A 17,146-nucleotide genomic window follows, 5' to 3' on the forward strand; every position below is an offset into this window, starting at 1 on the left:
AGGTGAGGGAGATACAGAGTACAGGTGTGTATTTACAATGGTGTATTTACAATGAAGGTCCAGCCATCTTGCAGGAGTGAAGGATGGATGGAGATAGTGAATGGGCTACACACGCACACTTACACAGAGAATGACTTTGATTAGTGAATGTGATAGGCCGCTCTGAACAGGTGTGTTTTGAGGGAGCGCCTAAAACTATGCAAATTGTGGATAGTCCTGATTTCTTGGGGTAGAGCATTCCAGAGGATAGGAGCAGCACGGGAGAAGTCTTGGAGTCGGGAGTGGGAGGTACGGATTAGTGCAGAGGTTAGTCGAAAGTCGTTTGCAGAGCGCAGCGATCGGCTAGGCCGATAGACAGAAATGAGAGAAGAGATGTAAGGGGGTGCCGCACTGTGGAGAGCTTTGTGGGTGAGAACAAGTACTTTGAATTGGATCCTATAATGAATGGGCAGCCAATGTAAGGACTGGCGAAGAGCGGACGCGTCCGAGTACCGATTACCCAGATGGACGATCCTGGCTGCTGCATTGAGTATGGACTGGAGAGGGGATAGTCGAGTGACGGGGAGGCCAATTAATAGAGCGTTGCAGTAATCCAGGCGAGAGTGGATCAATGCAACAGTGAGGGTTTTTGTTGTTTCCATAGTGAGAAAAGGGCGGATTCTAGAGATGTTCTTTAGGTGTAAGCGGCAAGAGCGGGCAAGGGATTGTATATGGGATGTGAAGGAGAGATTGGTGTCAAACATAACACCCAGACAGCGCGCCTGCTGCCGGGGTGTTATTGTGGTACCACCCACGGAGAGGGAAATGTCAGATTTAGGGAGGTTAGTAGACGGCGGGAGCAGAAGTAGTTCAGTTTTGGAGAGGTTGAGTTTCAGATAGAGAGCGGACATGATATTGGAGACTGCGGACAGACAGTCACTGGCGTTCTGTAGTACAGCGGGGGTAAGGTCGGGGGAAGACGTGTATAGTTGTGTGTCATCAGCATAAAGATGGTACTGAAAGCCAAATCTGCTGATGGTCTGTCCAATTGGGGCCGTGTAGAGAGAGAAAAGAAGGGGGCCAAGGACTGAGCCCTGAGGTACCCCGACAGCAAGAGGAAGAGGAGATGACGTGGAGCCAGAGAACAAAACACTGAAGGAGCGGTCAGAGAGATAGGAAGAGAACCAGGAGAGTGCAGTGTCCTTAATGCCTAGTGACTGGAGCCTAGAGAGTAGGAGATGGTGGTCAACAGTATCGAAAGCTGCAGATAGGTCAAGAAGAATGAGCAGAGAGTGGTCACCGTTACGTTTTGCTGTCAGAAGGTCATTGGTCACTTTGATGAGTGCACTAGAGCGAGAACAAGGTTTAGACCGGGAGCAAGTCCCACAGGACTGCACAAAATTCCTGACATCACGAGACAAGGCAGGCCACCAAAAAGACCGACTCACCAGATCTCTAGTACCAAAAATACCTGGATGACCAGCCAATGCAGAGAAATGAACTTCAGACATCACTTTCTTCTTCCACTGGTCAGGAACATACAACTTTCCACTGGGACAACGCTCAGGTTTGTCCTCCTGGAACTCTTCCAGAGCACGTCTCAAATCGGGCGAGATGGCAGAAAGAACTACCCCTTGGCCTAAGATGGTAGCAGGCTTGGTCACCACAGGAGAATCAGTAAAGAAGCTCCTAGAGAGGGCGTATGCCTTGACATTCTTAGTGCCAGGAAGAAAAGAGACCACAAAATCAAAACGTGTAAAAAACAAGGCCCACCTAGCCTGTCTAGGGTTCAAGCGTTTGGCCGACTCCAGGTAAATCAAATTCTTGTGGTCAGTGAGGACCACGACTTGGTGTTTAGCTCCCTCCAACCAATGTCTCCACTCCTCAAATGCCCATTTCATGGCTAACAGTTCCCGATTCCCCACATCATAGTTACGTTCAGATGGAGAGAACTTTCGGGAAAAGAAAGCACAGGGATTCATTTTAGATGTTACAGGATCCTTTTGGGACAAAACAACTCCTGCACCAATCTCAGAAGCGTCCACCTATACCTGGAACGGGAGTGAGACATCAGGTTGCCGCAAAACCGGGGCAGAAGTGAATCTTCGCTTCAGCTCCTGAAAGGAAGAAACAGCCTCCGGAGACCAATTCAACACATCAGCACCCTTTTTAGTTAGATCAGTCAATGGCTTGGCAATACTAGAAAATTTTGCTATAAATTTCCGATAAAAATTAGCAAAACCCAAAAACTTCTGGAGGGCCTTCAAAGAAGTGGGCTGAACCCAATCATAAATGGCCTGTACCTTGACTGGGTCCATTTCAATAGTTGACGGAGACAAAATAAATCGCAAAAATGAAATCCTCTGTACCCCAAAAAGGCATTTCGATCCTTTGACATACAGGGAATTCTCCATCAAGATCCAGAACACAGTCCGAACATGTTCCACATGAGAATCCCAATTCTTGGAGAAGATCAAAATATCATCCAGATAGATAATCAAAAATTTATCCACAAAGTCTCGGAAAATGTCGTTCATGAAGCACTGGAAGACAGAAGGGGCATTAGTGAGCCCAAAAGGCATCACCAGGTACTTAAAATGTCCCTCCGGAGTATTAAACGCCGTCTTCCATTCATCCCCATGCTTAATGCGAATAAGATTATACGCCCCCCTGAGGTCAAGCTTGGTAAACCAGCAAGCACCTTTAACTCTGGAGAATAGATCCGAAATCAGGGGTAACGGATACTGATATTTAATAGTAATTTTGTTGAGGGCACGATAATCAATACAAGGCCTTAATGAACCATCCTTTTTGGCCACGAAAAAAAAAACGGCACCTAAGGGTGAAGAGGATGGTCTAATATGACCCTTCTCCAACGCCTCCTTAATATAGGATCGCATAGCCTCGTGCTCGGGTACAGATAAATTGAAGAGCCGACCCTTAGGAAATTTACACCCCGGGCTCAGTTCAATTGCACAGTCATAACTCCTATGAGGAGGCAAAGACGCAGGCTCATTCTCACTAAATACATCATAAAAGTCCGCCAAATAGTCAGGAACATCATGCGACTGAGGAGAGGTGGAAAAAAACGGAGCCTCACTAAGGGCACACCGACAACCCCAACTCACCACAGACACAGATTTCCAATCCAAAACTGGATTATGAATTTGCAACCAGGGAAACCCCAGAACAATGGTATCATGCAAATTATGCAACACCAAAAATCTGCAATTTTCTTGATGGTCTGGGTCGACCCGCATTACCACCTGGGTCCAAAACTGAGGTTTATTTTTCGCCAAAGGAGTAGCATCAATCCCCCTCAAAGGGATAGGCGTCCGCAGAGGTGTCATCGGAAATCCACAACGTTTAGCAAAATCCAAGTCCATTAGATTCAGGGCTGCTCCCGAATCCACAAAAGCCTTGGCGGAAAATGTGGACAGGGAGCAGATCAGAGTAATTGCCAGAAGAAACTTAGGTTGAACACCACCCACAGAAAACGTGTGCAAAACGTTTCTTTCGTTTAAGACAGACAGAAATAATATGCGAGGCATCTCCACAAAAAAAAAAACACAGCTTATTATGCCTTCTGAACTTTTGACGTTGCTCCCTGGACAAAACTCTATCACATTGCATAGGTTCAGACACTTGTTCAACAGGTGGCAACACCTTTCGTGCAGTCCTGCGTTCACGTAAACGCCGATCAACCTGAATAGCTAATGACATAGAATCGTCAAGACCAGAGGGAACAGGAAATCCCACCATAGTATCTTTTACGGCTTCTGACAAACCCTTCCGAAAGAGAGCTGCCAAGGCATTATCATTCCAGGTAGTAAGGACTGCCCACTTTCGGAATTTTTGACAGTACAATTCTGCAGAATCTTGACCCTGGCTCAATGCCAACAGGGTCTTTTCAGCCTGATCAATAGCATTAGGTTCGTCATACAACAACCCCAAGGCTTGAAAAAATGCGTTCACATTAGTCAGAATAGGATCATCTGGTTTCAAAGAAAACGCCCAATCCTGGGGATCGCCACGCAGCAAAGAGATGACAATTTTAACCTGCTGCGCGGAGCTCCCTGACGAGTTAGGCTTCAAGGGAAAAAACAATTTACAATTATTTTTGAAATTCAAAAATTTAGACCGATCCCCAAAAAACACATCAGGAGTAGGGATCTTTGGTTCAGCAGCATGTGAATGAGCAAGGTAGGCGGAAATTCCCCGCACTTCCGCAACGAGCTGCTCCACACGATCAGACAATTGCTTTATCTCCATTGAGAGAAAAAAAAATTCCCCCTACGGCCTCAGAGATATAGAGGAAAAAATATACACACTCTTTTTTTTTTTTTTTTTTTTTTTTTTTACAATTCTTTCCTGCTATTGAGTACCCTAGGATCTGCAGTATGGCGGGTGATTCTGTTATGAATGAGTCCCCGTAGGAGGCAAAAACAGAAATACTAGCTAAGTCCAGAAAACCAGAGAAGTTGGCAGCTATCGGATTGCAGACCCCTGAACCTATCAACAACAACTAGCAGTAGCCGTGGGGGGTTCCTACGATGCCCTAGACCCCTCGATCACAGCCGGAGAACTACATAGCCTAAAGACAGAAAGGGAAATCTAAACTGCCCCAGAGCAGACCCCAAAGCAATAGGCAGCCCCCAACATATAATGACGGTGAAGCAAGATGAAAAAACACTCACACAGATAGAAAGATAGACTGAGCAAATGATGGGGCTCAAGCTAACTAAATAGGACAGGATAGAAAAGCTGCTGTCTGCAATCCGCCAAAACCCTATCAAAAACAAGGGCCAACAGACTGATAGGGAAAAAAGCCCTGAAGACGCTAGGCTTCAAAAAGACTATATCAGTACTCAGGTATTATCTTAAGACAGAGCAAAAAGGAATTCAGCTCACCCAGCAGGGAAAGGCAGAAATCCAGAAAAACAAGGCAAAACAAAACCAAAACACAAATGCAAAAAGTAGAGCAGAAAACTTAGCTTTTGAGGAGCAGGAATCAGGCTGGTTTCCAAGAATCCCTCAGAGTAATCACCCGCAAGGCAGAAGGGCGTCGGCTGCCTTATATCCAGTCAGCAATTCCAGTCATCATCATTCTGATCAGGTGCTTTGTGATCAGCCTCACTACCTTCCTGTCATCAGGGAAGACGGGGGTTCATTAGACCTCAATGGTGAAGGGGAAAATGAACTCACAACACCGACCACTGTCATCAGAAGACGGGGTATTGTTGTCTGCTTGACCGCATCAATGAGGACACAGCGTCGGCCGTTGCAGCACCATTGAGAACGCAGCAGGAGCTGCAGTATTAGGACTTCCTTATACGTTTGCTGATATCTGAACCGTTGCATTGTACTGTGCCTTTAATACTGTTTAACGCTTTAGCTCCCTGCGTGGAGTATTTCCCCTGTAAATAAACCTGTTAACCCTTGCTCTGCTGCCTGCGTACCGTCACTGCATCCCGCGTTCCTGTTTGATATCTTACACTAGCGTCACCCCCCTTACGCCTCATTCAAAATAAAACAATAAAAAAATAAAATCAAACATACACATATTTGGTAAATGGAGCAACGAGAAAAAAAATGAAAAACGCCAGAATTACGCTTTTTTGGTCGTCGCTACATTGAAATAAAATGCAATAATGGGCGATCAAAAGATCGTATCTGCACCAACCAATGGTGTCAATAAAAACGTCAGCTCGGTGCGCAAAGAATTGGGATTTATACTGTGGGGCGTGGAGTGTGAACAGTGTCACACTAGCGATGGCTAGTAGCCATATAAACCTATGTAATATGTAACGACCTTCATACCAGCACATGGCGCCCCGTTTTTGCACCCTGCACATAGGCGCTCTGTGATCTTCCCTTTTGGCTAGTAGCCATATAAACCTATGTAATATGTAACGACCTTCATACCAGCACATGGCGCCCCGTTTTTGCACCCTGCACATAGGCGCTCTGTGATCTTCCCTTTTGGCTAGTAGCCATATAAACCTATGTAATATGTAACGACCTTCATACCAGCACATGGCGCCCCGTTTTTGCACCCTGCACATAGGCGCTCTGTGATCTTCCCTTTTGGCTAGTAGCCATATAAACCTATGTAATATGTAACGACCTTCATACCAGCACATGGCGCCCCGTTTTTGCACCCTGCACATAGGCGCTCTGTGATCTTCCCTTTTGGCTAGTAGCCATATAAACCTATGTAATATGTAACGACCTTCATACCAGCACATGGCGCCCCGTTTTTGCACCCTGCACATAGGCGCTCTGTGATCTTCCCTTTTGGCTAGTAGCCATATAAACCTATGTAATATGTAACGACCTTCATACCAGCACATGGCGCCCCGTTTTTGCACCCTGCACATAGGCGCTCTGTGATCTTCCCTTTTGGCTAGTAGCCATATAAACCTATGTAATATGTAACGACCTTCATACCAGCACATGGCGCCCCGTTTTTGTACCCTGCACATAGGTGCTCTGTGATCTTCTCTTTTGGCTAGTAGCCATATAAACCTATGTAATATGTAACGTCCTTCATACCAGCACATGGCGCCCCGTTTTTGTACCCTGCACATAGGTGCTCTGTGATCTTCCCTTTTGGCTAGTAGCCATATAAGCCTAGATTTTAATCAATGGATCTCAGAATAATTAAAAGTTCCACAACTTGATGTGTTAAAGTGTGTCCCTGTGCTGAGACACATGTGCTCTGCTGCGTACTGTGTAATGGCTGTGCCTGACCACGTAGAGCTGCTGCAGCGCAAGGTCACACACACAGCCCGGCCCGGGGAAGGAAAATAAGAGTACACAGACGACACAGCAGTGGCTGGCAGATGCTTCTTTCTGTGAGGTAACACTTCCCTCAACGCTTTACCACAGGAATGAGGGCTTCTCCCGTGTAACCAGTCCAGTTTCTATCAGGACGGTAGAAGTATAAAATCCACCTGCCATTTCCTCCACCCACCTCACCCAGTAGAGACAGACCCGAATTGTCAAGACTTTTATGTCACAAAAAGCTTAGAAAATTTTTAAAATCTTTGCAGAAATTATAAATGTGTAAAAATGGTGCTACTCCTAGCGTTTTCAAGGCAGACTCTCCTTAATCTGCTAGAATGTGTGGATCTGGGTGACTTCAGTGGTGTGAGACACAGCTTGTCTAATTCATAACGTTCCTAACACCAGAACACTTACTCCAGTCTCTGACAAAGGGAGGACAACGCAACTGATTCACGAAGAGACCTGCGCACCTTAATGAATCGGGAGCATGTGACTGTGCCAAACCCCTTCGTCAGGACTGGCATGAAAACCACTGGTGTTCATGAAAACGAGCCATAAAGTGTGAGGTCTGCGGCACCGCTCCTCTAGAGAGTCCTCACTATACAAAAGGTAAAACGAAAACTGAACAGCCAATCTCAGGTCCCCTCCACCTACCGTGTCATCCATGGGGAGAAGATGATGAGGGTCTGACTCTGGTGGAGGACTTTCACCGGATCTAACTGAAGGAAAAGGGAGATGGTCGAAATCTTCTCCACAAAACGATAATGGTGGGACGTGTAACCATCCATAAATATTACCTGGTGGAGAAACCCGATGCTCCTCAGCCATAATGTCCGAGTACAGATCCCGGTGTCTTTCTACATAATCCCAATCCTCCGTGGAAAAATAGAGAGCGACGTCCTGACACCGTAGAAGAACCTGACAACCAACGAGAGTGACATCACCCAGAATCCTCCAGTGTATACTTTATAATCTCCCAGCAGTCTCCTCTCATCACCCAGAATCCTCCAGTGTATACTGTATAATCTCCCAGAAGTCTCCTCTCATCACCCAGAATCCTCCAGTGTATACTTTATAATCTCCCAGCAGTCTCCTCTCATCACCCAGAATCCCCCAGTGTATACTGTATAATCTCCCAGCAGTCTCCTCTCATCACCCAGAATCCTCCAGTGTATACTGTATAATCTCCCAGCAGTCTCCTCTCATCACCCAGAATCCTCCAGTGTATACTGTATAATCTCCCAGCAGTCTCCTTTCATCACCCAGAATCCTCCAGTGTATACTGTATAATCTCCCAGCAGTCTCCTCTCATCACCCAGAATCCTCCAGTGTATACTGTATAATCTCCCAGCAGTCTCCTCTCATCACCCAGAATCCTCCAGTGTACACTGTATAATCTCCCAGCAGTCTCCTCTCATCACCCAGAATCCTCCAGTGTACACTGTATAATCTCCCAGCAGTCTCCTCTCATCAACCAGAATCCTCCAGTGTACACTGTATAATCTCCCAGCAGTCTCCTTTCATCACACAGAATCCTCCAGTGTACACTGTATAATCTCCCAGCAGTCTCCTCTCATCAACCAGAATCCTCCAGTGTACACTGTATAATCTCCCAGCAGTCTCCTTTCATCACACAGAATCCTCCAGTGTACACTGTATAATCTCCCAGCAGTCTCCTCTCATCACCCAGAATCCTCCAGTGTATACTGTATAATCTCCCAGCAGTCTCCTCTCATTACCCAGAATCCTCCAGTGTATACTGTATAATCTCCCAGCAGTCTCCTCTCATCAACCAGAATCCTCCAGTGTACACTGTATAATCTCCCAGCAGTCTCCTCTCATCAACCAGAATCCTCCAGTGTATACTGTATAATCTCCCAGCAGTCTCCTTTCATCACACAGAATCCTCCAGTGTATACTGTATAATCTCCCAGCAGTCTCCTTTCATCACACAGAATCCTCCAGTGTACACTGTATAATCTCCCAGCAGTCTCCTTTCATCACACAGAATCCTCCAGTGTACACTGTATAATCTCCCAGCAGTCTCCTCTCATCACCCAGAATCCTCCAGTGTACACTGTATAATCTCCCAGCAGTCTCCTTTCATCACACAGAATCCTCCAGTGTATACTGTATAATCTCCCAGCAGTCTCCTTTCATCACACAGAATCCTCCAGTGTATACTGTATAATCTCCCAGCAGTCTCCTCTCATCACCCAGAATCCTCCAGTGTACACTGAATAATCTCCCAGCAGTCTCCTTTCATCACCCAGAATCCTCCAGTGTATACTGTATAATCTCCCAGCAGTCTCCTCTCATCACCCAGAATCCTCCAGTGTATACTGTATAATCTCCCAGCAGTCTCCTTTCATCACACAGAATCCTCCAGTGTACACTGTATAATCTCCCAGCAGTCTCCTCTCATCACCCAGAATCCTCCAGTGTATACTGTATAATCTCCCAGCAGTCTCCTCTCATCACCCAGAATCCTCCAGTGTATAATGTATAATCTCCCAGCAGTCTCCTCTCATCACCCAGAATCCTCCAGTGTATACTTTATAATCTCCCAGCAGTCTCCTCTCATCACCCAGAATCCTCCAGTGTACACTGTATAATCTCCCAGCAGTCTCCTTTCATCACCCAGAATCCTCCAGTGTACACTGTATAATCTCCCAGCAGTCTCCTTTCATCACCCAGAATCCTCCAGTGTACACTGTATAATCTACCAGCAGTCTCCTCTCATCACCCAGAATCCTCCAGTGTACACTGTATAATCTCCCAGCAGTCTCCTTTCATCACCCAGAATCCCCCAGTGTATACTGTATAATCTCCCAGCAGTCTCCTCTCATCACCCAGAATCCTCCAGTGTACACTGTATAATCTCCCAGCAGTCTCCTCTCATTACCCAGAATCCTCCAGTGTATACAGTATAATCTCCCAGCTGTCTCCTCACATCATCCAGAATCTTCCAGTGTATACTGTATAATCTCCCAGCAGTCTCCTCTCATCACCCAGAATCCTCCAGTGTACACTGTATAATCTCCCAGCAGTCTCCTCTCATTACCCAGAATCCTCCAGTGTATATAGTATAATCTCCCAGCTGTCTCCTCACATCATCCAGAATCTTCCAGTGTACACTGTATAATCTCCCAGCAGTCTCCTCTCATCACCCAGAATCCTCCAGTGTACACTGTATAATCTCCCAGCAGTCTCCTCTCATTACCCAGAATCCTCCAGTGTATACAGTATAATCTCCCAGCTGTCTCCTCACATCATCCAGAATCTTCCAGTGTATACTATATAATCTCCCAGCAGTCTCCCCTCATCATCCAGAATCTTCCAGTGTACACTGTATAATCTCCCAGCAGTCTCCTCTCATTACCCAGAATCCTCCAGTGTATACTGTATAATCTCCCAGCTGTCTCCTCTCATCATCCAGAATCTTCCAGTGTATACAGTATAATCTCCCAGCAGTCTCCTCTCATCACCCAGAATCCTCCAGTGTACACTGTATAATCTCCCAGCAGTCTCCTCTCATCACCCAGAATCCTCCAGTGTATACTGTATAATCTCCCAGCAGTCTCCTCTCCTCACCCAGAATCCTCCAGTGTATACTGTATAATCTCCCAGCAGTCTCCTCTCATCACCCAGAATCCTCCAGTGTATACTGTATAATCTCCCAGCAGTCTCTTCTCATCACCCAGAATCCTCCAGTGTATACTGTATAATCTCCCAGCAGTCTCCTCTCATCACCCAGAATCCTCCAGTGTATACTGTATAATCTCCCAGCAGTCTCCTCTCATCACCCAGAATCCACCAGTGTACACTGTATAATCTTCCAGCAGTCTCCTCTCATCACCCAGAATCCTCAGTGTATACTGTATAATCTCCCAGAAGTCTCCTCTCATCACCCAGAATCCTCCAGTGTATACTGTATAATCTCCCAGCAGTCTCCTCTCATCACCCAGAATCCTCCCGTGTATACTGTATAATCTCCCAGCAGTCTTCTCTCATCACCCAGAATCCTCCAGTGTACACTGTATAATCTCCCAGCAGTCTCCTCGCATCACCCAGAATCCTCCAGTGTATACTGTATAATCTCCCAGCAGTCTCCTCTCATCACCCAGAATCCTCCAGTGTATACTGTATATCCTCCCAGCAGTCTCCTCTCATCACCCAGAATCCTCCAGTGTATACTGTATAATCTCCCAGCAGTCTCCTCTCATCACCCAGAATCCTCCAGTGTATACTGTATAATCTCCCAGCAGTCTCCTCTCATCACCCAGAATCCTCCAGTGTACACTGTATAATCTCCCAGCAGTCTCCTCTCATCACCCAGAATCCTCCAGTGTACACTGTATAATCTCCCAGCAGTCTCCTCTCATCACCCAGAATCCTCAAGTGTATCCAGTATAATCTCCCAGCAGTCTCCTCTCATCACCCAGAATCCTCCAGTGTATACTGTATAATCTCCCAGCAGTCTCCACTCATCACCCAGAATCCTCCAGTGTATTCTGTATAATCTCCCAGCAGTCTCCTCTCATCACCCAGAATCCTCCAGTGTATTCTGTATAATCTCCCAGCAGTCTCCTCTCATCACCCAGAATCCTCCAGTGTACACTGTATAATCTCCCAGCAGTCTCCTCTCATCACCCAGAATCCTCCAGTGTACACTGTATAATCTCCCAGCAGTCTCCTCTCATCACCCAGAATCCTCCAGTGTATAATGTATAATCTCCCAGCAGTCTCCTCTCATCACCCAGAATCCTCCAGTGTACACTGTATAATCTCCCAGCAGTCTCCTCTCATCACCCAGAATCCTCCAGTGCATACTGTATAATCTCCCAGCAGTCTCCTCTCATCACCCAGAATCCTCCAGTGTATACTGTATAATCTCCCAGCAGTCTCCACTCATCACCCAGAATCCTCCAGTGTATACTGTATAATCTCCCAGCAGTCTCCTCTCCTCACCCAGAATCCTCCAGTGTATACTGTATAATCTCCCAGCAGTCTCCTCTCATCACCCAGAATCCTCCAGTGTATACTGTATAATCTCCCAGCAGTCTCCACTCATCACCCAGAATCCTCCAGTGTACACTGTATAATCTCCCAGCAGTCTCCTCTCATCACCCAGAATCCTCCAGTGTACACTGTATAATCTCCCAGCAGTCTCCACTCATCACCCAGAATCCTCCAGTGTATACTGTATAATCTCCCAGCAGTCTCCTCTCATCACCCAGAATCCTCCAGTGTATACTGTATAATCTCCCAGCAGTCTCCTCTCATCACCCAGAATCCTCCAGTGTATACTGTATAACCTCCCAGCAGTCTCCTCTCATCACCCAGAATCCTCCAGTGTATACTGTATAATCTCCCAGCAGTCTCTTCTCATCACCCAGAATCCTCCAGTGTATACTGTATAATCTCCCAGCAGTCTCCTCTCATCACCCAGAATCCTCCAGTGTATACTGTATAATCTCCCAGCAGTCTCCTCTCATCACCCAGAATCCACCAGTGTACACTGTATAATCTTCCAGCAGTCTCCTCTCATCACCCAGAATCCTCAGTGTATACTGTATAATCTCCCAGAAGTCTCCTCTCATCACCCAGAATCCTCCAGTGTATACTGTATAATCTCCCAGCAGTCTCCTCTCATCACCCAGAATCCTCCAGTGTATACTGTATAATCTCCCAGCAGTCTTCTCTCATCACCCAGAATCCTCCAGTGTACACTGTATAATCTCCCAGCAGTCTCCTCGCATCACCCAGAATCCTCCAGTGTATACTGTATAATCTCCCAGCAGTCTCCTCTCATCACCCAGAATCCTCCAGTGTATACTGTATATCCTCCCAGCAGTCTCCTCTCATCACCCAGAATCCTCCAGTGTATACTGTATAATCTCCCAGCAGTCTCCTCTCATCACCCAGAATCCTCCAGTGTATACTGTATAATCTCCCAGCAGTCTCCTCTCATCACCCAGAATCCTCCAGTGTACACTGTATAATCTCCCAGCAGTCTCCTCTCATCACCCAGAATCCTCCAGTGTACACTGTATAATCTCCCAGCAGTCTCCTCTCATCACCCAGAATCCTCAAGTGTATCCAGTATAATCTCCCAGCAGTCTCCTCTCATCACCCAGAATCCTCCAGTGTATACTGTATAATCTCCCAGCAGTCTCCACTCATCACCCAGAATCCTCCAGTGTATTCTGTATAATCTCCCAGCAGTCTCCTCTCATCACCCAGAATCCTCCAGTGTATTCTGTATAATCTCCCAGCAGTCTCCTCTCATCACCCAGAATCCTCCAGTGTACACTGTATAATCTCCCAGCAGTCTCCTCTCATCACCCAGAATCCTCCAGTGTATACTGTATAATCTCCCAGCAGTCTCCTCTCATCACCCAGAATCCTCCAGTGTATAATGTATAATCTCCCAGCAGTCTCCTCTCATCACCCAGAATCCTCCAGTGTACACTGTATAATCTCCCAGCAGTCTCCTCTCATCACCCAGAATCCTCCAGTGCATACTGTATAATCTCCCAGCAGTCTCCTCTCATCACCCAGAATCCTCCAGTGTATACTGTATAATCTCCCAGCAGTCTCCACTCATCACCCAGAATCCTCCAGTGTATACTGTATAATCTCCCAGCAGTCTCCTCTCCTCACCCAGAATCCTCCAGTGTATACTGTATAATCTCCCAGCAGTCTCCTCTCATCACCCAGAATCCTCCAGTGTATACTGTATAATCTCCCAGCAGTCTCCACTCATCACCCAGAATCCTCCAGTGTACACTGTATAATCTCCCAGCAGTCTCCTCTCATCACCCAGAATCCTCCAGTGTACACTGTATAATCTCCCAGCAGTCTCCACTCATCACCCAGAATCCTCCAGTGTATACTGTATAATCTCCCAGCAGTCTCCTCTCATCACCCAGAATCCTCCAGTGTATACTGTATAATCTCCCAGCAGTCTCCTCTCATCACCCAGAATCCTCCAGTGTATACTGTATAATCTCCCAGCAGTCTCCTCTCATCACCCAGAATCCTCCAGTGTATACTGTATAATCTCCCAGCAGTCTCCTCTCATCACCCAGAATCCTCCAGTGTACACTGTATAATCTCCCAGCAGTCTCCTCTCATCACCCAGAATCCTCCAGTGTATACTGTATAATCTCCCAGCAGTCTCCTCTCCTCACCCAGAATCCTCCAGTGTACACTGTATAATCTCCCAGCAGTCTCCTCTCATCACCCAGAATCCTCCAGTGTATACTGTATAATCTCCCAGCAGTCTCCACTCATCACCCAGAATCCTCCAGTGTACACTGTATAATCTCCCAGCAGTCTCCTCTCATCACCCAGAATCCTCCAGTGTATACTGTATAATCTCCCAGCAGTCTCCTCTCATCACCCAGAATCCTCCAGTGTATACTGTATAATCTCCCAGCAGTCTCCTATCATCACCCAGAATCCTCCAGTGTACACTGTATAATCTCCCAGCAGTCTCCACTCATCACTCAGAATCCTCCAGTGTATACTGTATAATCTCCCAGCAGTCTCCTATCATCACCCAGAATCCTCCAGTGTACACTGTATAATCTCCCAGCAGTCTCCTCTCATCACCCAGAATCCTCCAGTGTATACTGTATAATCTCCCAGCAGTATCCTCTCATCACCCAGAATCCTCCAGTGTATACTGTATAACCTCCCAGCAGTCTCCTCTCATCACCCAGAATCCTCCAGTGTATACTGTATAATCTCCCAGCAGTCTCCTCTCATCACCCAGAATCCTCCAGTGTATACTGTATAATCTCCCAGCAGTCTCCTCTCATCACCCAGAATCCTCCAGTGTATACTGTATAATCTCCCAGCAGTCTCCTCTCATCACCCAGAATCCACCAGTGTACACTGTATAATCTTCCAGCAGTCTCCTCTCATCACCCAGAATCCTCAGTGTATACTGTATAATCTCCCAGCAGTCTCCTCTCATCACCCAGAATCCTCCCGTGTATACTGTATAATCTCCCAGAAGTCTCCTCTCATCAACCAGAATCCTCCAGTGTATACTGTATAATCTCCCAGCAGTCTCCTCTCATCACCCAGAATCCTCCCGTGTATACTGTATAATCTCCCAGCAGTCTTCTCTCATCACCCAGAATCCTCCAGTGTACACTGTATAATCTCCCAGCAGTCTCCTCGCATCACCCAGAATCCTCCAGTGTACACTGTATAATCTTCCAGCAGTCTCCTCTCATCACCCAGAATCCTCAGTGTATACTGTATAATCTCCCAGCAGTCTCCTCTCATCACCCAGAATCCTCCAGTGTATACTGTATAATCTCCCAGCAGTCTTCTCTCATCACCCAGAATCCTCCAGTGTACACTGTATAATCTCCCAGCAGTCTCCTCGCATCACCCAGAATCCTCCAGTGTACACTGTATAATCTTCCAGCAGTCTCCTCTCATCACCCAGAATCCTCAGTGTATACTGTATAATCTCCCAGCAGTCTCCTCTCATCACCCAGAATCCTCCAGTGTACACTGTATAATCTCCCAGCAGTCTTCTCTCATCACCCAGAATCCTCCAGTGTACACTGTATAATCTTCCAGCAGTCTCCTCTCATCACCCAGAATCCTCAGTGTATACTGTATAATCTCCCAGCAGTCTCCTTTCATCACCCAGAATCCTCCAGTGTATACTGTATAATCTCCCAGAAGTCTCCTCTCATCAACCAGAATCCTCCAGTGTATACTGTATAATCTCCCAGCAGTCTCCTCTCATCACCCAGAATCCTCCCGTGTATACTGTATAATCTCCCAGCAGTCTTCTCTCATCACCCAGAATCCTCCAGTGTACACTGTATAATCTCCCAGCAGTCTCCTCTCATCACCCAGAATCCTCCAGTGTATACTGTATAATCTCCCAGCAGTCTTCTCTCATCACCCAGAATCCTCCAGTGTACACTGTATAATCTCCCAGCAGTCTCCTCGCATCACCCAGAATCCTCCAGTGTATACTGTATAATCTCCCAGCAGTCTCCTCTCATCACCCAGAATCCTCCAGTGTATACTGTATATCCTCCCAGCAGTCTCCTCTCATCACCCAGAATCCTCCAGTGTATACTGTATAATCTCCCAGCAGTCTCCTCTCATCACCCAGAATCCTCCAGTGTATACTGTATAATCTCCCAGCAGTCTCCTCTCATCACCCAGAATCCTCCAGTGTACACTGTATAATCTCCCAGCAGTCTCCTCTCATCACCCAGAATCCTCCAGTGTACACTGTATAATCTCCCAGCAGTCTCCTCTCATCACCCAGAATCCTCAAGTGTATCCAGTATAATCTCCCAGCAGTCTCCTCTCATCACCCAGAATCCTCCAGTGTATACTGTATAATCTCCCAGCAGTCTCCACTCATCACCCAGAATCCTCCAGTGTATTCTGTATAATCTCCCAGCAGTCTCCTCTCATCACCCAGAATCCTCCAGTGTATTCTGTATAATCTCCCAGCAGTCTCCTCTCATCACCCAGAATCCTCCAGTGTACACTGTATAATCTCCCAGCAGTCTCCTCTCATCACCCAGAATCCTCCAGTGTACACTGTATAATCTCCCAGCAGTCTCCTCTCATCACCCAGAATCCTCCAGTGTATAATGTATAATCTCCCAGCAGTCTCCTCTCATCACCCAGAATCCTCCAGTGTACACTGTATAATCTCCCAGCAGTCTCCTCTCATCACCCAGAATCCTCCAGTGCATACTGTATAATCTCCCAGCAGTCTCCTCTCATCACCCAGAATCCTCCAGTGTATACTGTATAATCTCCCAGCAGTCTCCACTCATCACCCAGAATCCTCCAGTGTATACTGTATAATCTCCCAGCAGTCTCCTCTCCTCACCCAGAATCCTCCAGTGTATACTGTATAATCTCCCAGCAGTCTCCTCTCATCACCCAGAATCCTCCAGTGTATACTGTATAATCTCCCAGCAGTCTCCACTCATCACCCAGAATCCTCCAGTGTACACTGTATAATCTCCCAGCAGTCTCCTCTCATCACCCAGAATCCTCCAGTGTACACTGTATAATCTCCCAGCAGTCTCCACTCATCACCCAGAATCCTCCAGTGTATACTGTATAATCTCCCAGCAGTCTCCTCTCATCACCCAGAATCCTCCAGTGTATACTGTATAATCTCCCAGCAGTCTCCTCTCATCACCCAGAATCCTCCAGTGTATACTGTATAATCTCCCAGCAGTCTCCTCTCATCACCCAGAATCCTCCAGTGTATACTGTATAATCTCCCAGCAGTCTCCTCTCATCACCCAGAATCCTCCAGTGTACACTGTATAATCTCCCAGCAGTCTCCTCTCATCACCCAGAA

The 17,146-nt window shown here is 46.8% G+C and overlaps 1 protein-coding gene across 1 annotated transcript in view; it reads right to left on the reverse strand.

The window, feature by feature from the left end:
• The window catches only part of LOC141078376 (oocyte zinc finger protein XlCOF7.1-like), a 132,826-nt gene that overhangs the window by 32,850 nt on the left and 82,830 nt on the right, over window positions 1-17,146 (reverse strand). The window contains exons 3-4 of the mRNA XM_073565124.1: window positions 7,566-7,686; window positions 7,423-7,487 (exon numbers count right to left, since the gene is read on the reverse strand). Coding sequence (XP_073421225.1) covers window positions 7,423-7,487; window positions 7,566-7,686 — 186 coding nt within the window. The remainder of the gene's footprint in view (window positions 1-7,422; window positions 7,488-7,565; window positions 7,687-17,146) is intronic.

Source organism: Dendrobates tinctorius, unplaced genomic scaffold (assembly GCF_039654945.1).
Source record: "Dendrobates tinctorius isolate UK_male_01 unplaced genomic scaffold, ASM3965494v1 ptg000548l, whole genome shotgun sequence".
Taxonomy (NCBI): domain Eukaryota; kingdom Metazoa; phylum Chordata; class Amphibia; order Anura; family Dendrobatidae; genus Dendrobates; species Dendrobates tinctorius.